Below are 23,479 nucleotides of genomic sequence, written 5' to 3'. Positions count from 1 at the left end.
TGAAATATAACTTGCACCTCTGAAGACACCCAGATACCTTTACTGAAAGACATACAGAGATTCAGTCTTTCTATAAATAACTTTTTATTCAAAGCGACTCTACTAAGACAGCTGCCAAACTTGCAGACAGGGTTCAGCAGCTTCACCCAGCAAGAGCCAGAAGAACACGAAGGAAGGAGCCTATATCCTCTTCCCATTTTCCGTTGGCGGCCATGGAGGCATGCATAGAACCATTATTCAGGAATACAAAGTGGAACTGCATTGCAATTCCCTTCATCTCTTAGTACAAAAAGTGTTTTAGAGGGCATTTGTTAAGTTAAAGTAGGAGATTTGTGATGACAACTTTCTTGAGAGTGCATCAAACCCTGGGGAGAAAGGGGATGATGCTACATCATTATTCCTTAGCTGACTGCAGCATCCGCTTCTCGTGTTCCTTCCTCATTCTCTCTTTGAAGTCTTCCAGTTCTTTTCTCTGGAGAAGACAGAAGTGCCAATTTCATCATAAATGATCTGTTCGCTTAGACCGGGGGTGGGCTACTTGTGGCCCTCCAGTTGGAATCCCAATGCCCACCAGTCCTAGCCAGCATGGCCAATGGTCAGGAAAGATGGGAGCTGCAGACCAACATCTGGAAGGTCACAGGTTCCCCCCTCCTGGATTAGACATGCAGTATTCATTCTTGAGGCATATTTACCTGGTAATTATCTTCAGGTGGGTATATCTCCCTCTGAAGGAAAAGGATTAAAAAGGGAATCATATTATTGGAAAGCCCTGCTTTTATATTGAAACAGATTAAAACCATGCCACCTAAATTTCCACTGCCGTACAAGCAGAAAGCAGGCAAATTTGTCAAAAACACCAAGAGGGCAGGGAAAATACAGCCAGCTCGAGTGAGCGAACAAACCAAAATTCTATGAGAACTGAAAAGTCTTCCTAATTTTCAAGAGAGTGTCACTGGGGATAGAATCAGAATTGTAGAGTTGGAAGGGAACATTAAAGTCATCTAGTCCAACCCCCTGCAATGCAGAGATCTGTTGTCCAACCTGGGGCTCAAACCTAAGACCCTGAGATTAAGAGTCTCATGCCTAAGAAGAACATTTACCTGGGAAAGAAAGAGATAAGTCCTGGCCTCTTAACACAGTTGAGAAAATCTTGTTTATTCTCCTAATAGTTCAGGTATCAAGTACAGACGGTAGCATAACCCAATTGGGGCCACCAAGGAACAGCATCGGAATGCTTGGGGTAACTCTGATAGTGGCAGAAGTGGGGAGGGGGTCTTTAAAACTAAAACTGAAAGAGGCAATGCTCCCCCAAATAGCCCAGGATTAAGAATGCTCATAGAATATAGACTGAGAGCTGAAAAATAAAAAAGGAAGAGGAGAGAAGTGGAAAGCCCTCCTTGGACGGAATGGCTGACTGGAACCCTGAACAGGAAGCCTCCTTTTAGGAGAGAATATATGCTGCAACATTTTGCTGCAGGTTCCACTTATTATTATTATTAATTTTGTTTATTTACAGACCAATGACTCCTGCTAAACATCACACCAGAAGCAACTAGATGCATTGTGTGCAATGCCAGCTTTTCCATACAGTACTTGCTTGTAGAAGCCAGGCTCCCAGCAATGGCTGTTGAGTAAAATGCAGTAAAAGGAAGTCTGGGTTTTTCTTTTCCAATTCCAGAGGTGAAATCAGCATGAGAATTTAAAAAAAAACCAGATAAAACCTCACAGGAAAGGTTTGGAAATGATTTCATTAGTCCACCCTGTTCTTTCCTTTCTAATTACATGACAAAACTGACCTTCCGCTTGATAACATATTCTTCAAAATAATCTGCCTGATTTGAAATCCAGAACATAGCAACAGGAAAAGATAAATACAGCATCATCTGCAAGAGAAAGGAGATAGGAAGTCAGATGGTAATACAGATGCATTGGGACACTTTGCAGGGTTTTATTAGATTTTGCCCAATCTGGCCCTTGACGGCAGAAGCTTCCTCTCATCCCTTGCTAAAAGGTCAGAAGGACGACCATCATATGGTAGAAGTAAAGGTAAAAAAAGGTAAAGGTAGAAAGGAGAAATGGCAGAAAGGAAGAGAAACACATCTAGGTTGCAGGCGAAGTTATTGTGCACCAGGATGCGGAGGGAGAGAAGGAAAGGATCGCTGACAACACCAAGGGCTGTGCTTCTAGGGCGAAGGAAGACGCAGGGCGCAGCGGCACCTCGGGCACATTAACGAGCAGCGCGTTTCACCAGTTTCCGCATTGGAATTGTAACCACCCCGACCTGCTCTTCGGGGAGGACAGACGGCATTTCCCTGCAGATACCCGCGGGTAAGGGCAACCTGCTCTTTCCTACGTGCTTCCCAACATTATGCATGTATGAAACCTAACAGATATTCAAAACTACATCTATTGCCGTGAAAATAAGATCGAGCGATCGAGCTGCCTGCCCTTCCAGTTATATATTTGAACCCATAAAACCGAGGCGCGTGAAGGGCTCCAAGGGGGGAGGATCTTATCTTAAACTCGTATGTTGGCCAGCGAGCCCCCAAGAGCGAAGAGAGAGCCTGCCGGGGAGGAGGTTTTTGCCCCGGGGGAGCTGCACAAGACTTTCTGTCTGCGAAAGAGAAATCCCCATTCCCACCCCAGGAGGACCCCGCTTGCCACAGACCCGGAACACCTCCAGCTTCACCCCCATGGCGCCGCTTGGCCGATGCTGAACGGGGCCCCGCCCTCACTCCCTCTGGCCCCGCCCACCCTCGCCATATGCCACGCCCCTAAAGTCTTCCGAAGATGGCGCCCGCAAGCAACATGGCGGCCGGAAGGCGGAAAGGAAACGTCCTCCCTGTCGGATGACCAATAGGACTGTTGCTGGCCAAGTGACGCAAGCGCAGGTGAGAGCCCGAGCTCTGAACCGCAGCTGTGCTTGTGCGTCATTGCCGTGCGCCTCGCTCGCTCGGAGTGGGAAGCGTCCAAGATGCCGGAGCTGGAGACGGTGTTGGGGAAGCGGGAGCTCTTTTTCGTGAGTAGGCCCCGGTGGGAGGGTGTCGGGGGGTGAAATGCTCGGACGGGTCCTCCCTAGGCCGAGCTCCCTTTCGCCCACAGAACTTAATTCTCTCCCCCCCCGCCGGTGAAATAAAAGGCGAGGCTTGCTTCGAACATGTGCAGAGTTCTTTCCCCTCAAGATTGAACCAAGTCAAGGAAAAGCGATGTAATCCTGCTAATAGGGAGTCGCTGGGTGATAGCCTTGCACAATAATTCTACTTTGCATTCGTGCAGCGAATTTTAAGTGTTCAAAATGTCCCGTGTACCGTATGGTATTTCATGGCCAGGGCAATAGAACCGCTGTCTCTTTGTGCCCTTTGACTCAATCTTTCTTGTAACATTTAATACCAAAAAATATTTTGATATGACATCATCATACTGCTTCTGCTAGCCTATGATGTTAAAGTGGGGCGCTTATTATGATGTCACTCTATGTTATTTTAAGTAGACATTTAAAAAGGAAGAGGCTTAGAGTGACAGCTGTTGTATGATTCTTTGTAACAGCCTTTCTCAACCTTGGGCTCCCAGATGTCATTGGACTACAATTCCTGTCATTTCTCGCTAGCAGGACCAGTGGTCAGGGATGATGGGACTTGTGGTTCAGCAGTATTTGGGACCCAGGATTGAGAAATGCTGCTCTATAATATCTGCTTTGGTCGTTACTAACTTACAGTAGTCCTGTAAGGTAAGATTGTACACACACACCCCAATATTTGAGCTTAGAGCTGGGACCAGAGACTTGCTAAAGATTACTTGGTGAATTTGTGGCTGCAGTAAAATATGAAGTGATGATTTTTTGGTTCATTTTTCATATGCTCACATGTAAAATTAGGTAGCATTTTTCAAAAGCCTGAAGATAGCATTGGGGTGCGTAAGTTATAACGGTGCTGCACAAAGAAATATAATAGTACATCCTCTCTCTAAATTTATATCGCCTTGCTCCTCACCCCTACACAGGAAGAGGAAGACTTGCAATATGAAGAAGAAATATTGCGCAACCCCTTCTCTGTCAAGTGCTGGATCCGCTACATTGAGTTCAAGCAAAATGCTCCCAAGCATATCTTGAATCTGATCTATGAGAGAGCTCTTAAGGAATTGCCAGGCAGGTATGCACTTGTGTCTCTTTCTTTTATGTAAAGTTCTTTAGCAAACTGCATGAAGGTAGTAGGGGAACCTTTTTCAATCCAGATTTTCATAAGGCATTGTTGTATAAAAAATGTAAATGAAAGGCTAACTCTTAACTTCTTCAGAATTGAGGGGAGTTTCTTATGATCTGTTTTCTGGTCTCTTCTGAAAGCAGACAGGAATACCCTCAACAGATGGAACTCCTTGCTGTCCCTGTTGATGTTTCCCTGGTTTATTTCAGGAGCAAGGCACTATGATCACCCAACTCCCCTCGCAATGAGAGCTGGGAGCAACATGGCAAAATCTTTTACTTTAATGTTAATAGTTGCCCCCTTTGTGTTTTGCAGCTACAAGCTATGGTACAATTATCTTAAGCAGCGACGGAAGCAGGTAAAGAGCAAGTGTGTAACGGATCCCAGCTATGAAGAAGTGAACAACTGTCATGAGCGTGCCCTTGTCTTCATGCACAAGGTACAGTGGTTGGTGATATGCTTAGAGGGCTGGCAACGCCTGGGAAAAGTGAGTCAATCATAATGGCTGCTATTATGGCTGGTTATGACGATGTCTATCTGAAGGCCTCACATATGTTTTCATTTCAGAGCTGTTTCTCACATGTGTGGATATGTGGAATGCAATAATGGCTTTAGTATACCACTTTCAACTCTCTTAAAAACAACAATCTTTAGCCTAAATCTGTGAGTTTGTCTCAGAAACTGTTGTAGATGCCACATAGCAATGGGAAGGAAATGATAAAAATAACGGGGGAGCTCCTTCCTTAAGAAGAAAGCCTTAATGAAAATCACTGAAGGGTTTGTAAACTGATGAGCCATTCTGTAGAGAATTTTTTATTCAAAACACTAGCACTTGAGTCTCCTAGTGAAATTAGAGATGTGTATAAGATGCCCCCAAATTTTGGACATTATTTTTTAGGGGGGAAACCTAGTCTTATACACAGAAAAATACGTTAATTGATTGCAATAGGTTTAGGATAAGCAAAAAGCAAACACACAATAGTTGTTGGACACTGTTTCGGACTACTGAATGCTGGTTATGTCTGGGAAATTCCAGACGCATGGCAACCCTAGTATTACAAAGTGTGGAGTTTGCAAGTACCGGTAAGTTCATTGGCTTTTTGAATAAAGAAATAGATAAATTAGTGGAGTCCATTAAGCAGAATTTCTAAAAATGGAACAGCTGTATTCAGAGGCAGTGACTTGCTTGACTGCTGCATGCTAGATGCAAGCCAATGTTGTTGTCATAGCCTGCTTGTGAACTTCCTAGTCACATATGTGTAGCCACTATTAGAAGTTGGCTGTGGGACAGTGTTAACCTTTGGTCGGATCCCCAAAGGGAGATGCTATTTTCTTATTATTATCTGTCTGATTGTAGATGCCTCGGATATGGCTAGATTACTGCCAGTTTCTTATGGACCAGTGTCGGATCACCCGCACCCGTAGGACCTTTGACCGAGCCCTCCGGGCCCTGCCCATCACACAGCACCATCGTATCTGGCCACTCTACCTGAAGTTTGTTCGCCTGTATCCATTACCCGAGACAGCTGTGCGGGTCTACCGCAGGTACCTGAAGGTAAGCAGGCCCACATGTCCCCAACTAATTTGTCTTACCAAACTCTTCCACCTCTGAGCCATCTGCGTAATCTTTGTAGAGAAAGTGTTGTCTTCCTTGTGCAATGACTGCCTAAATGGGTTTCTTCTCTTTTAGGCTCCTTTTCATTATTAGTACTGAATGAATTCTTGTCCTACTTTTAGTCTTGTGCATAGCCCTTGCGAAACTTCTACTGGAATATTATACTGTATTTGAGTTCGGTACTCATAGTGTTTGGAAGTGGCTAGAGAGGGTACAGAGAGATCAGAAGGCTGTGGAACAAATTCTTCAATAGCACCAAAATATTTGATTGATTTCATTTATGACAAAGAACAATAAAATTGCTTTTTCAGCAAAGAGAAATCCCTTCTCAAAGGGAGAGTATTGGACATAAGTGTTATTTAATTGGGTACCTCTCTAGATTAGATCAGGGAGATTTTCCAGAAATACTAGTGCACCGAGGGCCTTCTCGGTAGTGGCGCCCACCCTGTGGAACACCCTCCCTTCAGATGTGAAGGAAATAAGCAGCTATCGTATCTTTAAAAGACATCTGAAGGCAGCCCTGTTTAGGGAAGTTTTTAATACTTAATGCTGTATTGTTTTTTACACTTGATTGGGAGCTGCCCAGAATATTCCTATTCATTATGTTAACTCAAGAACTGTCCTTCAGCTGGGAGTTGAGATGCAGAAACTTGTTGTAAATTACATCAGTGGCGCCCAATAATTTTCTTTTTCCTGTTATTTTTAAAGAAACCGAGACACCAGATGGAAAGGAAGCCACAATCCCTTAACCTTCCGTAGTTTCGCAGAACAGGAAATTTCAGCAGGGACATGTTTTTTGCAGCCCTACATGACAAATTCCAACTTGTACAACTCCCTCTTATATACATCTGGTAAAGATGCAAGGTGCTTGTACTTTTTTGCATCTGAACACCCTACAGCGAGGATAAATGAACATATGCCAACTCTTAAGTAGATCCTGCATTGCAGATGGACTTCAAGAGGGGTTCTGGGTCTGAAACCCTTTGCTTAGGACTCCTGAACTAGGACACCTCTTTATAAAATGTTGGCTGCTCTAAATCTGTAGATTGTGGTCTGTTTAATCTCCTGCTGTTTTTTATTTTAATTTTGGAATAAGTGAAAATTTTGTCATGTTGCATAAAAGAAATCACACTTGTTCCCCCCAACAGATGTTCATTTATCCTTGCTGTAGGGTGTTCAGATGTTAATTAGCTTTAACACACTATGCACAAAGGGTTGTAAGCTACTCCTTGTATTCTTAGCTAACCTTGAGTTGGCACTTCTAGCAGTGCTGCAATTAATCTACATCAGCTCTTCTACTGCCACTATTTTGGTCTTGTCAGCATTCTGGTGGATTCTGAGCTGTACGCGTTTTTATGTTGCAGCTGAGCCCAGAGAATGCTGAGGAATATATTGAGTACCTGCGCTCCATTGACCGCCTGGATGAGGCTGCTGTCCGCCTTGCCGCTGTGGTGAATGATGAACGTTTCATCTCCAAGGAGGGGAAATCGAACTATCAAGTGAGGCTCATGATAGCTGGCAGTCAGCCCTCCAAAATTATATGGAGGATCTCACTTCTCATTCATCCAAAGATGCCTGCTGCAGAACAGCCTGTACACTAGATGCTTTTCCTGCCTCTCAGCGTTGCCAAGATCTCTCTGACACCTTGTCCTCTCCGTTGCAGCTGTGGCACGAGCTCTGTGACCTCATCTCGCAGAATCCGGACAAGGTGAAGTCGCTCAATGTGGGGGCCATAATCCGGGGCGGCCTGACTCGCTTCACTGACCAGCTGGGCAAGCTATGGTGTTCCTTGGCAGACTACTACATCCGCAGTGGGCATTTTGAGAAGGTAGTCACCTGGACCTGAGGGTTTGTGCTGAGATGCAGGGACTTGGCTGAAGTCACATCCCAATCCCAGGGGGAACTTCAAAATGGCACAGAGTGTAACGTTCACGTCTTTCAGCTATTTGCTCTTAAATTCCTTATTCATCTGGTCTGAGCAAGACCTCACCTTTATTTGGTGAAAATCTTGGGTTGGAGACAGACATTATTTTTTATGAAGGGCTGAAGACAGTTTGAACAAAAATCTGCTAGTAATGGTAAATACGTACCACCCACATGTACCCCTACTAAACAGACTTTATAGGTGTTTCTATTGTTCTGAAAACCTTTTTCACCAGAAGGGAAGCCTCTTTTAGATCACTTTGAACTCACTTAAAAAGAGCTATTGCCTGTCTCCACTCTTCTCCTAATTCACTCTTTTAAATAAGGCTTTTACTGAGCTTGTAGGGACCAGATAATGAACACTAGGCAAAATAACCAACAGAAATCCTTACAAGCCACGAAACAAAAATGGAAATGGAAGAATCTGGAAGATTGGTAATAGAGGAAAGTTACTGAGCATAGAGGAGGGACAAAGGGTAGTGGGTGTATCTCCTATGATTTTCTTCTTTTATTATATTATTTCTGTTCTGCCTTTCTGCTCATCAGAAGAATTCATAGTGTCTCATAATACATGAAGTGTTCCAAGTTTGTGAAAAGTAACTAGGGAAAACAAATAAGAATCCTAGTGCTTTCTGGGGTGACTGTACATAACAAGCAGGGTTCTCATGTCTTAATGTCATGCCGGGTAGATTTTTAGAAATCATTGTTTGTTTGCTTTTTTAATCGGTACCGAGGTCAGCAGACAGGTGAAAAAAATGTGATGTATGGACAGCCGGAGGAGACTGAGAATTAGTACTTGATGTGTTTCGTCCTTTGGGACATATGAACAAGCCCTCAGTTGTTCAGGTTTAAACTTCTGGGTGATCCTGTAACTTGATTCCTCCTCAAATTAGAATCAAAGGGAAAGGCATTTAGCCCAGAGGTTTTCAACCTTTTTGAGTCCATGGCTCCCTTGACCAACTGCATTCTTTCCGCAGCACCCCTGTGGGGCTCAGGAGCCCAGTTATGTCACCCCTTGCCTCCAGAGCTGGCAGCCTCTCACCGTTTTTGGAACACCCTCCCTTGTGGGAGTGTTCCCTCAGCCTCCTCTCCTCTCCTCTCCCCATGTCAGCTGCAGTTGCTGCCCCTGGTCTCTGTTTCCCCTCCCCCCAAGAGAGATGCCTCCTCAAACTGCCCCACAGGGACCTGGGAAGCAACCCCTGGCTGGCCACAGAGGCACCATTCACCTGAGGAGCTTGTATCAAGGATTGCTGCAACAAACATATATGCAAGCCTTTGGGAGGCAGAGACACAAGAGGGCATCAGAGGAGGGAGGGAAGGAAAGAGGGACAGAGACCAGTGTTGCCTGCAGCACCCCAGCCATCATTCAAGGCACCCCAGGTTGAGAACTACTGATTTAGCTAATAGACTTTGGATTTGATGGGCAACCTAGTGCGTGATTTCCCCCGGCCTGAACATCCCTGTTAAATATAGGGTTGCGCTCTGAAAACTGTTAGAATGCAGTTGTCACTTTGGACTGAGTTGCAGGTACCTGCTCTTTCTTGGCATGGGAAGTTTATGTTGCCTGTTCCAAATAACCTTTTTGTAGATCATTTTCATCCCAGAGGCAGTTCCTCTTGGCCCACTGTTTCCTCCCACAATAAGAAAAAGCTTTGAGTTCCATATAAGTGGATACGTCTTGAGTGGTGATCTGTGCTTTCTTAAGAGCATTTCCCATGAAAACCATTAGAGAAGTCAAAGCTGCTTGGTAGCTGGCCGTGGGAACAGAGACCACAGGCATTGCTTTGCAGACTGGAACAGTAATCCCTTCACCTTCTCTGTCTTAGGCTCGCGATGTCTACGAAGAAGCCATACAGACTGTGATGACAGTGCGGGATTTCACTCAGGTGTTCGACAGCTACGCCCAGTTTGAGGAGAGCATGATCGCTGCCAAGATGGAGACCAGCTCTGAGATGGGACGTGAGGAGGAGGGTAAGAGCAGCGCAGGTGGTAGGAAGCAGGTGCTGCTCCTCCTTCCCTTTCGGAAGAGAAGAAATTCTTCTCCAGACTGCATCTAGGAGAATGCATGCCAGAGTTGCTGAGACTCCTGAGGATGTCTCAGTTCTCCCTAAACCTTTTCAAGTTGTGATGGACATTTCTCCCTGGGGTTGCATCACTGATAAAGCCTTATGTTAAAAGAGCTTCCCTCTTCTTTGGCCATCGGATGTGGACCCAGCAATTCTTAATTCGTATCCTTGCATTTTGTGGACATCCTTTGGAGCTTGGGAGATGGACGGATAGATAGATAGATAGATAGATAGATAGATAGATAGATAGATCTCATATTCTCATGTTAAATCCTGCCCTTCCTCCCAAAGGAACCCAGGGCATAGCTATAGGTATGGAGTGTGTAGGTGAGAAAATAGAGGGGGAATTTCAGCTGCAAATAGCTGCCTTCCTGCGCCATCTCTCATTCCTGCTCTTTTGCCCCCCTGGGGAAACAGATGACGTGGACCTGGAGCTGCGCCTGGCTCGCTTTGAGCAGCTGATCACCCGCCGGCCCTTGCTTCTTAACAGTGTCCTTTTGCGCCAGAATCCTCACAACGTCCACGAGTGGCACAAGCGGGTGAAGCTGTATGAAGGCAAACCTCGCGAGGTAAGGAAATCCCCACAGTAGGGATTGCATGAGCAGACCCAGCGCTGGGAATGAGGGAGCTGCTGAACTTTCAGGCTAGCGTGTTCCCCTTCTATTAAACACTGGGTTGCAGCATCAGTGATGAATGGCGAAGTTTTGGGTATGGAGCTAAATCTGAGCTGAATCTCCAAGGAGTTGCTGGCACCCAACGTTGGTCGTGTCACTGATGGAAGTTGACACAGCATTTCGTCCACTGGGGCTTCCTCCACCCCAAGCAAATTTCATGAAGTTTCAAAAAGCTTCTGTCTACTAATGGGTGCTCAGCACACTGGAGTTTCCACATTTGCTCAGAAGGGCATTCATAGACGGGTACTCATGCCGGTCTAATTAAGCTGCCGCCTGGAAGACTGACCTGCCACACAGGGCTGAGCTGGAAATAGAGAGCCAGTTCTCCCACTTCTCACCATCCAGTGGCCTTCTAGATCTGCTGAGAAGCAGGCTGTTTTCCACAATTAAAACTTCATTGGGATTGTACTAGTTGGCACTTCTCACTTCCTCTGTGCTGTGCTTTGCAGCTACAGCCACCAAACCGTACAGGAAGGAAGGAACCTAGGAACCTGCCAGAGCTCAATCTTTTCTTTTCTTCTGCCTCTCTCCCTGCTTCCTCCAGATCATCAACACATACACAGAAGCGGTGCAGACTGTTGACCCCTTTAAAGCCACTGGAAAGACACATACGCTCTGGGTTTCTTTTGCCAAATTCTACGAGGTCAATGGACAGATCGAAGACGTGAGTGATTCATGGGTTTGGGAGGCTGACGCTGCTCTGTCCTTGCCTTTCAAAATGTTTCCTGCCTTACTTTCTTAGCTGCTGGCCAGAAGCACAACAGAGACTCGGGTTCTGTGTTGCAAATGCCCTTCACCACAGCTGCCTCAGGCTTAACTCCATGCATTTTTGTCACTGTGTTTCATTCTTGTTGTAAATTGATTCAGGAATTTTGGTTGTGGTGAGCGAGTCTTATATTCAGTCAACCTTACCCAAACTCCGGGAAGCCACCATCCTTGGTGATGCAGCATTTCTTGGATGACCTGCCCCACCACTTAGGCTAGTCCAAGGAGAGGAGATGCTGAAACTGGGGGCTCTTTCTGGCCCTGCTTTCCCCCTCACCTTGCCTACCTTACTTGTTCCCAGGCCAGAACCATTTTTGAAAAGGCTACCAAGGTCAACTTCAAGCAAGTGGATGAGCTGGCCAGCGTGTGGTGCGAATATGGCGAGATGGAGCTGCGGCACGAGAACTATGACCAAGCGCTGCGCATCCTGCGGGTGAGCAGAAACAGGGCGGCAGGCATCTGATAATCCAGAAGTGTTGCTTTTTGGGTTCCCAGAGGATTACTTCGGAGTTAAGGGCGTATAGCCTTGCGATCAAAAATAAGACTCCTTTCTTCTGTCCACATCTCCCTGAATGGAATTGGAGCTCTAGTGGTTGAATCACAGGGAAGCACCGTTACTAGCTGAATGGTGCGCTGTGGCTAAATGAGAAACCAGGAAACCAAGATTTCTAAGCTTTTGTATTTCTAACAATGTGAGGCCACCCAATTTCCTGTCTGCAGAGTTAATTTATATCTAAAGAGTGAGAGAGATACATTCTAAGGGTGGGATTCAGCTACCGTATTTTTCTCTCTATAAAGGGTTTTTTCTCCTAAAAAGGAAGGGGAAATGTCTGTGCGTGTTATTGAGCGAATGTGTGGTCCCTGGAGCCGACTGGCGCGAGTGCAGGGGCAAAAATCAGGCAAAAATCAAATTGCGCGTCCAGAGAAGGGAAGCTTTGAAAAGAGGAAGCTGCTGCTTTCCTGCATTCTGCCTCAGGGTCTTACTGGCCACCCTCTTCCGTTTCGTTACTGTGTTTGCTCAAACGGAACAAAGAGCAGGGAAATCCCCTCCCCTCCAGGCAAGCAGAGGGGAAAGCAGAGCGTCCTTCCTTCTAATTCCTCTCGGTGCTCCGGTGCTGGTGCTGCTGCGTCTAGGGACTCGCAGGCAGCCGGGAAAAAAGCAGGTGGGAGAGAGCGGGGGGGGGACTTTTGCCTTCCTTTCCTCCCTCCCGTTAAATCCCTCTCCAGCATTCTTAGCCAGCTGCTTCTCTGCACACCCCTCTCGTGCTCCTTGTCCCTTCTGTGTTTTTCCTTCCCTCCCCACTTAAAATGTGGTTACAAAGCATGGATCCACATGGATCCTCAGGATCTTTGCATTAGGTCACCCCAAATTCACCATCAGATCACATAGCATGTCCATGGCTACAGCCTGCCCCCCAAAAATCACGCACCTACTGTTGCCTGGGGCCACAATGGTGCAAAAACGTGGTTACAAAGCATGGATCCACATGGATCCTCAGGATCTTTGCATTAGGTCACCCCAAATTCACCATCAGATCACATAGCATGTCCATGGCTACAGCCTGCCCCCCAAAAATCACGCACCTACTGTTGCCTGGGGCCACAATGGTGCAAAAACGTGGTTACAAAGCATGGATCCACAGGGATCCTCAGGATCTTTGCATTGGGTCACCCCAAATTCACCATCAGATCACATAGCATGTCCATGGCTACAGCCTGCCCCCCAAAAATCACGCACCTACTGTTGCCTGGGGCCACAATGGTGCAAAAACGTGGTTACAAAGCATGGATCCACAGGGATTCTCAGGATTTTTGCATTGGGTCACCCCAAATTCACCATCAGATCACATGTCTGTGGCCACAGCATGAAGCACAAAAATGATACATCCACTATTTCATTCAGAATCCCCCCCCCCCTTGTTTTCCTCCTCTAAAAATGATGTGTGTGTTATGGTCAGGTGCGTGTTATAGAGCGAAAAATACGGTAAGTTGTTGCAAGCGCAAAGCGAGGTCTGTTCCCACAGCAGGATTCCTCTGCACACGCACGCACACAGACACACACCCCAAAAGAAAATCTGCTCTGGAAGTTAGAGGATCCTCAGAACAGGTTTAGAGGGCACACGGGGAGAAGGGGGGACGTCTTCTTGCTTGAGCAGGCCTTGTTCCCCATGTGCATACCCCACTTAGTGCTATGTGAATTCTATCCTTAATCATCAGGGTGTGCTGCTAGACTTCCATAGGCTTCTCCCACTTTCACCGGCATCTGTTTTCTCTTGTTTCTTCAGAAAGCCACAGCCATCCCAGCTAAGAAAGCAGAGTATTTTGATTCCTCAGAACCTGTGCAGAACCGTGTCTACAAGTCCCTCAAGGTTTGGTCTATGTTGGCTGACCTGGAAGAAAGTCTTGGCACCTTCAAGGTAAGTGGCCTTTTCTGGCCTCCATTGTCTGCCAGAGCCTTCTGGAGTTGTGGGAAGGGCAAGCGCCAACTTTTCCTGTCTGGAGCAGTCATGGAAGCCCGCCTCATCCAGACAGGAAAAGCATTAGCTTTGGGTTTCTGTTCTTCTTTCCTATCATGGCACTTCTCTCTGGCTGTTTTAAGTATTATTCAATCAGCTTTAATCGCCTTCTGTCCAGAAGTGTCTGAGAAGTATCCAAGGAAGCAAGTACTGTGGGCAGTAAATGTCTCCTTGAACTAGCAGGGAGAGACAGAATAAGGGTCAACATCTGGGAATTAGACTAAAGACAAATTAGAAACCCTGCTCCAGTTTAGCAGGCAAAAGGATTAACCACTGGGACAAGCTGTGCAGAAAGTGAATGACTTTTTGCCACTTCAGCAGCCCTCCCAAAACAGTCGTCTTCTTTTTTAAAAAAAGTTTTAGCTAGGCACAAATGAGCTGGTTTTTGAATTGGCATTCCTTGGCTTTTGGGTGGCACAAAATCAGTGGTTAGGTATTCCGTAGACCACTTGGTTTGGTAGCTAATGCTATACTTGGAGATCTTCTGAACCACCCAAAATGACAGACCCTCACTGTTTCCTAGTCATCTTTAAGTTATTCTAGAGACTGTACCCTCCTCTCCTCCCCTTTCACCATGTCTTTGGCTTTGAAATAGTATGATGCTGAGGCATGGAGAGGGGGGGCTGTCATGCTCCATCAGCTGCTTCCTGTGCCTGGCTAGAGAGCAGCATTGGGCCCAGAGAACTGGCTCTGTTACATGGAGTCAGTAGCAGAGCAGCCTTGCACAACTCAAGCCCCTGACTTCCCGTTCCCTGAAGCGAAGTCTCTACTTCAAGAAACCGTGGGTTTTGGTACCCATAGTTTCTTTCAGCATATTTATCTGGGCTCTCCTGACTTCTTTCCTGCCTTCAATGGTTCCCCCTTTTATACATGATTATTTCTAGCTAGCCTTTTAGAAGCGGCTGGCATATTTTTTAATGCATATACCTTTTCTCTTGGTTTTAATGTATCTATGTGAGGTTTATTGTCGGTTTGGTTGCAAGTTGCTGTGGATTGCCTTGGACAAGATAGTTGACAAATTTAATCGATAAATAAAACACTATGTGAAGCACACAGCAGTCTGTAGCTACAGTTCTTTCTCCCATATTTTCTGACAATCCAACTGGGGCCTACTGATTCCCTTTGAAGGTAATAGGGAGCCTTGTTTACTGCTTGCCTTGAGCAGCTGTGGGCAGCAGCCCTGCCAGCTCTGCATTAAAAGACCTGTATTGACCACAGGGACTTGTTTCCTCCCTCCTGATCTCCTCCCTCTGTATCTCTGGGCATAGCTGGGGAGGGGACAGTGACTGAGAACCCCAAGCTGTCTCTGTAACTTGGCTGTCTCTTTGCGGTTCAGCCTAATATTGAAGTTTCTTTATGTCACCACCCCTAGTCTACTAAAGCTGTGTATGACCGCATTCTGGACCTGCGCATTGCCACCCCACAAATCATCATTAACTATGGCCTCTTCCTGGAAGAGCACAGCTACTTTGAAGAGAGCTTCAAGGTGAGTTGGCTATATCAATACCTCTGTCTGCTCTCATAGCAGCTGGGGGAGTGGGAAGTTGCCCATCTGGTTGGTTTGGGAGCCACTGAATCGCAAAAGCTGCATGCTGCAAGCTGTGGAGCTTGAGAGGGAGGACCTTGGGCTCAAAATATCTACAGTGTGTGGTGTACTTCTTAGGTAGCAGAGCGGAACTCTGCAGATCCTACATCTCTGTAGGAGATGCTAATCTTACCTTTGAAAAGATTAGCATGGAGGGTAGGATTCAGCTAATGGGTCCCGTGATTCATTCCTTGGCATCTCCAGTTTAAAAGACCCTCAGGTAGCAAAGCTGGGGAAAGATTTATCTATTTTGTAGATATTGGGTTGCTGCTGTCAGCCAGAGCAGATAGTACTGGACTGCATAGACCACAATCACCTGACTCAATATGGTGGTTTTCATATAGGCAAGAGTATACCAACTAGAAGAAAGCTTTTGCTGTCTTTTTCATACCATTCCTTCTCTCCGCCAGGCGTATGAGAGGGGCATCTCATTGTTCAAGTGGCCAAATGTGTATGACATTTGGAACACCTATCTTACCAAATTCACTGACCGCTATGGTGGCAAGAAGTTGGAGCGTGCACGGGACCTCTTTGAACAGGCTCTAGATGGCTGCCCCCAGAAATATGCTAAAAGTAAGCGGAACTGTGCTCTGTTGCAAGGGAGCAGAGGCAGTAAAAGCCTGGGGGTGGGAGCTGATAAATAATGGGAAAAGACCAGTCCTGTTTTCCTGGGCAACGGAAGCTGAGATACAGGAAACAGCAAGGCCAAAGCCAGAGGACTTGCTCCCAAAGTGAGCCAGAGGGCACCTGCATCCATAACCTAGTGGCTGCCATTGTGGTGTTCTCCAGAGGTTGTGGATTGCAGTTCCCATCTGTCTCAACTGGGCTGGCTTAGCCAGTAGTCTGGGATCATGGGAGTTGTAGTTCAAAACATCTGAATGGCGCCCCCCTAGGGTAGCCAATCTGTTTGAGGCCTGATAAGTTCCTGTCCAGCAGGAGCCATTGAGATGGAGAGAACATCTCTGTCACATCCTCTTCAGTGCAAGAGGGCAATCTGAATAATTCTCCCTTGGGGCAGTGCTTATTTAAAACTTTTCCTATGGTATCTGGAGTGTCACTAACGTAGTCCATACAGGGCCAAAATATCTTGGTGAGAAGAGTTGACCCAAAGATTGGGGGTGGGGGAGGAATGTAGTTTTGCTTTAATTTCTTCTCTGTTCACAGCTATCTACTTGCTGTATGCCAAACTGGAGGAAGAATATGGGCTGGCACGCCATGCCATGGCCGTGTATGAGCGGGCCACTCAGGCTGTGCAGCCTTCGGAGCAGTATGACATGTACAATATCTACATCAAGAGAGCAGCTGAAATCTATGGGGTCACACACACACGTAGCATCTATGAGAAGGCTATTGAGGTTAGTTCCTTTTTTCCCAAATAAATAATGCTGTGTTTAAAACTCCAGGATAAGTCTCTTGCCCTCGCCTAGAGAGTAAGTAGTCTGCTAGGTAATGGCTGAATGGGATTGTGTTCCCTTATATGATATGGGGTAAATACAAATACAGCTTCTGTAATCACTATTACAACTATGAGGATATTGTGCAATATGCTGTTTTTGCTCTTATTCAGCACAGGTCAAAGTGTTGAGTGCTACCTTTTTATAAAGCCCTATACAGCTTGGGACCACTTCCCAGAGATACCTGCTTGTGCCCTGAGGTCCACTTCAGAAACAGGGCTGATGGATAGCAGAGAGTGAGCCAGTCCCTTTGATTACGACCCCCAACCTTTGGAAGGATGCCCTTGGGGATCCTCACTTGGTGTCCACACAAATCTTTGTCATCATGCAACAGGACTGCTAACATCAATTCAGCTTGTGTCTTTTTCTGCTGCTGTGCTCTTATTGCGTCCCTTTCGGTTTGCAATATGTGTTTGGATGCTTTTGTTTTTAACTCGTTAGCCGTTTTAGAAACATTGATGGTCAGGGTGCAATTTTAACACGTATCCCCATTGCAGGTGCTGACAGATGAACACGCTCGGGAGATGTGCCTGCGCTTTGCCGACATGGAGTGCAAGCTGGGCGAAATAGACCGGGCTCGGGCCATCTATTCCTACTGTTCGCAGATGTGTGATCCCCGAGTAAGTCACCTGGTGGACTCTCCTTTGTGAGAAGTTTCTAATTAAGTTGGATGGCCATCTGTCAGGGGTTCTTTAGCTGCGATTCCTGCGTTCCAGGGGGTTGGACTAGTTGACCCTTAGGGACCCTTCCAACTCTATGATTCTATGATCTCTTCCACACACTAGAGAACTAGTCATACGTCTGCCTGAGCAAGGCCTTTCAGGACCCAGTGTGGGAAGGTGAGAAAAGCTAGCTCTCCATTATGTTCAAGGATAACTCTATCGGCATTATTATTATTATTATTATTATTATTATTTATTGCAAAGATGCAAGGATTTCCATTTCTGGTGCAGAAGATACACTGCACAGGAACAACTCATCTCTGTACACAGACACACCTCCGTGTTGCTTTTCCCATAGCAGAGCTCAGGGGAAAGGCTAGTGAAGCAGGAAGGAGAAGTTCCGCTTGATCTGTTGAACTTCGCAGTGACTGCCTTCTTTCCCACCCCACCCGTCAAAACACTTTTTCTTCTCCTGCCAGACTACTGCCAATTTCTGGCAGACATGGAAGGAATTTGAGATCCGGCATGGGAACGAAGACACTATCCGGGAGATGCTTCGCATTAAACGAAGCGTGCAAGCGACCTACAACACACAAGTCAACTTCATGGCCTCTCAGATGCTGAAGGTGTACAGCAATGCCACAGGCACAGGTAGGTCTCACCCCCCGCACCCTGCACAGGTCCCGGCAGAGAGGGGTGTCTGCTGCTACATCTCCTGTTCCATTCTAACCCTTCCTCTGCCCTTCCCTCCTGCTTGTCTTTCGGTTTCAGTGTCTGACCTGGCACCTGGGCAGAGTGGCATGGATGACATGAAATTGTTAGAGCAGCGGGCGGAGCAGTTGGCAGCTGAAGCGGAGCGAGATCAGCCCCAAGCGAAGGAGAAGATCCTGTTTGTCAGGTGAGTGTACTGCAGGCCAAGGAGACTTGTTTAACCTCTTCGCTGTAGGTCACCACCCAGCATGCAATACACCAGGGGTCATATTTCAGGCTGGGCAAGAACCAAGCTGTTTGTTGTAAGCTTGGAGAGTTGTAGAAGTAGGGATGGTCGCACGAGGTGGCTGCTGCTGGAAATGGGAAAACATGCAGTGTTCTTGCCATGAGAAACTAGGCAGCAGACAGAATCTATTTGATGTGCAGTGTACATTACTTTTTATCTTAATGCATGTATGTTCTGGTTAGAGGTTATAAAAATATTTCCCCCGGAATTTGGGTAGTAGAAGTGGCACAGAAGTATAGCCAGGGCCACAGAAACCACCTTGTGCCTACTGTCTCCACTACTTCAAAGGGTTTTTTTGTGGTGGTTGGGCGGGGGAAGAGATATTTTTAAACAACTGCTCAGTTTGTCCATCTGCTGTGTTAAAATTCTGTATGTGTCCACATGCACTGAAGTTGGATAGGTAGTGGAATTCTAGTTCTTATCATGATTAAACTTGTGTCTCTGTTGGGTAGTGGCAGGCACACACTATCAGACCCAAGCTGGGCTTTGTCACTATATGACTTGATCCTAGAGTCTAAGATCTTGACATTAGACTATAGCCTGAAACTAACACAAAACAGGATTAAGAGAGTTTGCATTTCAGGGTAGAGGGAGGAGTGTAGCAATGGTGTGTCTTATGTTTTAACTTCCATTGGCCCCTTCGCTATGCATTTTTGTTCCGTTTTGCCTTGATGGTTGTTACAGTGAAGCCAAATGCATTTAATGCATTTACGGTCATGCGGATAGTGAAGCTGTAGAGTTGAGTCAACGCTGCAGGTTCTAATAGTTGGTGTAGCTTATCTAGTGGCTTTCAGTTGCAGCCTGCAGTGGAGAAGAGACATGTGAACCTGTAAAGACAGCTTGATCTTCTCAGGATGGACCTGTTTCCTGCAGTATAGGCATGGGGCAGTCACTGTGTGAATAATACTGTGCTGGCTCCTGTACAATTCACCAGTTTCTTGTTCCTTATTTCTAGGAGTGATGCTTCCCGCAGTGAGCTGGCTGAACTCTCCAAACAGGCTAATCCTGATGAGATAGACATTGATTTGGATGATGGAGATGAGAGTGAGGATAATGAGCCTGACGGTAAGTAAGAGAGGGTGCTGTATGGTCTAGTTTCTGAAGCGAATAGGCACAAAGTAGACTAGGGTTTACCAGTAGATCTCCAGGTGATTTGCAATAGCGGCAAGGATTTCTGATCTGCCAGGTCTCTAAAAAGTCTCCACACGTGAAAAAGGGGGATTGCTGAAGATACTTTTGGCAAAACCAAGAGTATATTTTTATGTGAAAAAGAGAGTTCAGCTTAGTTCTGGCACAAATCAGAAATGGTTGCTAGAATCCTGAGGTTCAACCCAGCAAAGTCATTTCTCTAAGCCTGACATCCGACTGTTCTTGCTCTATATTGATTATCCCAAATCTTCTCTCCTACAGAGGTGCAGCTGGAGCAGCAGAGTGTTCCTTCCGCTGTGTTTGGAGGCCTTAAGGACGATTGAGCGGCTGCAGATGGATGAACTGCTTTTGAACTAGGGCTACAAGTGTCATATAAGCAGGGTTGGTGTAATTTGTTTGTTTTCCTTGATAGTATCCTTTTCTATTCTGTCACGTTGCTATTTATAAAATCTTTTTATCAAATGTCTGGTGTAGGTCTGTATGGGAAACTAGCTCAATTGGTTAGAGCATGGTGTTGGCAACACCAGGGTTGCAGTTTCAATCCCCGTAAGGGACAGCTACCAATTTGTGCATTGCAAGGGGTTGGACTGGATGATTGATCCTCTATGAGAAAGGGGGGGGGGCACAATGCCAGCTGCTGTATACATGAATAAGTAACCTGCACTGTCAGCTGCTAGTTCGGCATACTTTTCATTACTGAAACTCTAACTCTCCTAAGCTTAAAAAGTGTAATAAAAGGGGGCTTCTTCAATTTATGTCAAACACTGCTTTCAGTTCAGTGGCATGTTCAATACAATGGAGTGCTTAACCCCTAGCTTCCTAATGGAATTTCCTTAACTGTGCTGCTGATAAGAATTCATCCTCTCTCACTAGCTTAACTGTTGTGACAACAGTTACTTCAGAAGATCCTGGCAGCTTAAAACAGACATGTGAATAAGCTCTTGATGTTTAGGAACAATGAACATTAAGGAAAGGGGGTTAAGCAGTAGTGATGAGGTTGTTACCACATACTTTCCATGAATGCCAATTTGTCTTTCCTGCTACAGCAGTTTCTCCCAAGTCCTGTTCTTAAGTATATTCCTGTCCTGCTTGGTCCTGCTCATGGGGGAAAGTCCAACAAATAGCTGGGTGGAACAAGGAGAATGACCTTACTTCCTTCTACCAACCAGCTGAACACCTACCAAACCTCCACTGCTTTCAAGGAAGCAACGCTTAATTAAACCCAAACAAGGAAACAGCAGCTGGTCACACCCCAGTAGTTCTAACCCTGCATTAAACATGGAACAAGTCCACAAACATCCGACAAAAAAGGCTTTAAAATGGCTAGACTCCTAGCTTCCCCATGCCTCTGCCCTGCTATCCAAAACAGCTGAGTAATGGGCACAGGCTAAAGCTGAAGGCAGACACTTACAACATAAAGCCAATTATAGAGAGAAAGGAAAGGCAGGCTTTCAAAACCAGAGACACAATCTGCCTCCAGTGTCTTTTATTCACCCCACCCTGTGTGGAATGGAAGTACAAGTAATGACCAGCAAAGAGTTCATTTAAGTTACTTTATTAAGCAGCCAGGGACGAAGTTCCCACCTGCCCTTTTAATTTTTTTTTAACACCAACCCTGCACTATACTGTATCCCCAAACACCTACATGACATTCGGCCATCAACAAGCAACCAGGAGAGACCTGGAATAACGTTGAACAAGACAGAACCCCAAGCTGAACAGGACTGGCTTCCCCCAGCTCCCTCCTGCACTCTGCTTTGAGAGCAACTGCTACCCCAAAAGAGCAGGAGGCGGAGGAAAAGACCCAGACAGCAAGTGGGCCGGGTAGGGGGTGGGGGAGAAGAGAAAGAATAGAGGGTAGAAGCCCCTCAGTGCCCAGGCCTCCTCTGGCTCTTGGGGAGGACAACTGAAGGAGCAGCCTACATTCACTGCCTGCTACAGCCCAGAGGTGCAGCTCTAAACTGGTAAGGAAGGAAGGAAAGAAGGGGCTGGAGCCTGCTCTCTTCCTAGAGCAGGTAGGAGTTTGCATTTTCCATTTGGCAGCTCAGTTCAGGATCCACAGAGGCCTGCTCTGTGACTACAGCAACTCCCAGCTTCCAAATATTTTGAATGAGAATGGCCAGCTGAAGCTTGCCAAATTCGCAGGCTCCCTGCCATCCCCCAAAATGCCTGCTAAAAAGTTATGACATGTAAACAGCCCTTGCCCATCCCTACACCAAATAGCCCTTGTGAACAAGGGAGCAGGGGGAAAAAGCCCAAAGGGGAAGTGGGGAAGGAAGAAAGACAAAACGCCAAAGGAGGAAACATCCATCCATCCACACACACACACACCTTGTTCTGTGCTACCCTCCCCCCACCATGCCTATCTCCATATACAAATTCACCCTGCCCCACTGTTCCAAATGCAATTTGTTCCTTTTTATATACAAATAATTGAAAAATCATTAAATAGCTCCAAGATATATATATATATATCTATATATATATGTATAAGTATGTATAAATATAAACAGGGGCACCCAGGGAAACAAGAAACCCCGAACAGAACCAAAGAAGGCCTGGGCCCCCGTTCCCCAGGCAAGCAGAAGTCAGAGAGAGAGACCCTTCATTGCTGTGGTGGTGGACCAACATTCAGGTGGTGGCTGGAGGCAGACAGAGCATGCAGGAGCCCAGACGAGCGCACACAGGCCGCATGTAGGGCAGTGTCACTATGGCAACTCTGAGCCTCTAGATTATCATGGGATTTGGCAGTTTCCAGAGCATCTGTCAACAACCCCCCCCCCCCCAAAAAAAGTAGTCTCCTTAGAACTGGCATCAGAACTATGCACAAGACTCCTGTGTGGCTCTGATCCAGCCAGAGATAGCGCTGGTCCAGTACAAGATGTAGCCCCCTGCTTAACAGACCCATCTACGCAAGCCACCCATTTTGGAAGGCAATGTGTAGGGTTCCATGTATCCAACTTGGGCCGGCAACCTAAGAAGTAGCAGCTCTAAAGTCCAGGCAGAGAAAAGCAGTAGACGGGCTGAGGTTGGAAAGGCCTGGCTATTTTGGTGTGCCTGGCTTCTTGGGGGTGCCTGGCTTCTTGGTCTGCCAGAGGTGTCCTTGGATGGTGAAGGCATCCACACTCATGGACATGGTCTTGCTGGGAATCTGCGTGAAGCGCTTACGGTCAGAGCTGTACTTGTAGATCCCCTCGATCATGGCCAGAGTGATGGTGCGCGGCCCGTAGCCTGCCAGGCGCGTCAGTTCCTCCGTCTCTGGCGACAGGGTGTACAGCGCCCGGAACTGGCAGCTCGAATCACGGAACAGGATGAGGAAGTGATTGGCTTTGCTCTTCTCCACTTCCTAAAATGGAGGGAGGCAGGGAGGAAGATGCGTGTAAAACAGGAGTAAGAATCAAGTCGAGGCACATAAAACATTCCAACATTAGAAATGTCTGCAGAACCAACAACAAACACATACAGTTCTAAGTTCTTGTGAGCCAGCAGCTGTCACACATGATTTTCTTCATCTCCACTGAGAAAAGGGAGACTTCTTCAGAGGCTAGAGGGCTCTCCTACCTTCTGCCAGTACAGTTCAACCGCCACTAGGCTCACAGCCAATGAACGTGACCAAACACCTTTGCACATGGGGTTCTATGATTAACATCTCTCAGTGGTGCAGCCAGTGTGATGCTTTTATGCCGCTATATTCTAACAGCGGAAGGTGAGGCCTTGCTGTATTAAGCAAAGCCCATGCAGAGTCAGGAGCTGGAACCAACATGATCTTCCAAATTCACAGAGATCAGAGGAAGATATCTACATGATGTGCACAGTTCAGCAAGTCGAGGGCGAAGGATGCATCTTGCCCAGCCCACAGCCATTTAACAACCTG

The 23,479-nt window shown here is 46.5% G+C and overlaps 3 protein-coding genes across 6 annotated transcripts in view; 1 reads left to right on the top strand and 2 right to left on the bottom strand.

Moving 5' to 3' along the window:
- Positions 1 to 67: 67 nt before the first annotated feature.
- PET100 (PET100 cytochrome c oxidase chaperone) lies at positions 68 to 2,724 on the bottom strand. Its single transcript, XM_082212275.1, has 4 exons — positions 2,669 to 2,724; positions 1,797 to 1,883; positions 693 to 725; positions 68 to 472 (listed from the first exon to the last, which is right to left on the bottom strand). Exons 1-4 carry the CDS (start codon positions 2,693 to 2,695, stop codon positions 395 to 397), a joined length of 225 nt encoding a protein of 74 aa, XP_082068401.1. The 5' UTR covers positions 2,696 to 2,724; the 3' UTR covers positions 68 to 394.
- A 125-nt stretch (positions 2,725 to 2,849) lies between these two features.
- On the top strand, positions 2,850 to 20,067 carry XAB2 (XPA binding protein 2; the record flags this gene model as incomplete). Its single annotated transcript, XM_082213649.1, is given in 20 exon segments — positions 2,850 to 2,940; positions 2,943 to 3,019; positions 4,000 to 4,148; positions 4,515 to 4,638; positions 5,557 to 5,754; positions 7,179 to 7,313; positions 7,478 to 7,642; positions 9,564 to 9,708; positions 10,221 to 10,372; positions 11,022 to 11,141; positions 11,544 to 11,675; positions 13,528 to 13,659; positions 15,131 to 15,244; positions 15,754 to 15,916; positions 16,508 to 16,698; positions 17,295 to 17,417; positions 17,939 to 18,110; positions 18,231 to 18,357; positions 19,412 to 19,521; positions 19,867 to 20,067. Coding segments are annotated over 20 exon segments (2,682 nt in total). The 3' UTR covers positions 19,929 to 20,067.
- A 1,077-nt stretch (positions 20,068 to 21,144) lies between these two features.
- Positions 21,145 to 23,479, bottom strand: part of CAMSAP3 (calmodulin regulated spectrin associated protein family member 3) — a 44,164-nt gene continuing 41,829 nt past the window's right edge. For all 4 annotated transcript variants that reach the window (XM_082213645.1, XM_082213646.1, XM_082213647.1 and 1 more), the window contains one exon: positions 21,145 to 22,951. In XM_082213645.1, coding sequence (XP_082069771.1) covers positions 22,649 to 22,951 — 303 coding nt within the window. In that variant the 3' untranslated portion in view covers positions 21,145 to 22,648. The remainder of the gene's footprint in view (positions 22,952 to 23,479) is intronic.

Source organism: Podarcis vaucheri (assembly GCF_965113315.1).
Source record: "Podarcis vaucheri genome assembly, chromosome: 2".
Classification (NCBI taxonomy): Eukaryota; Metazoa; Chordata; class Lepidosauria; order Squamata; family Lacertidae; genus Podarcis; species Podarcis vaucheri.
The sequence above is the reverse complement of the archived record's forward strand: the minus strand, read 5'-3'. Positions and strand labels throughout refer to the sequence as shown.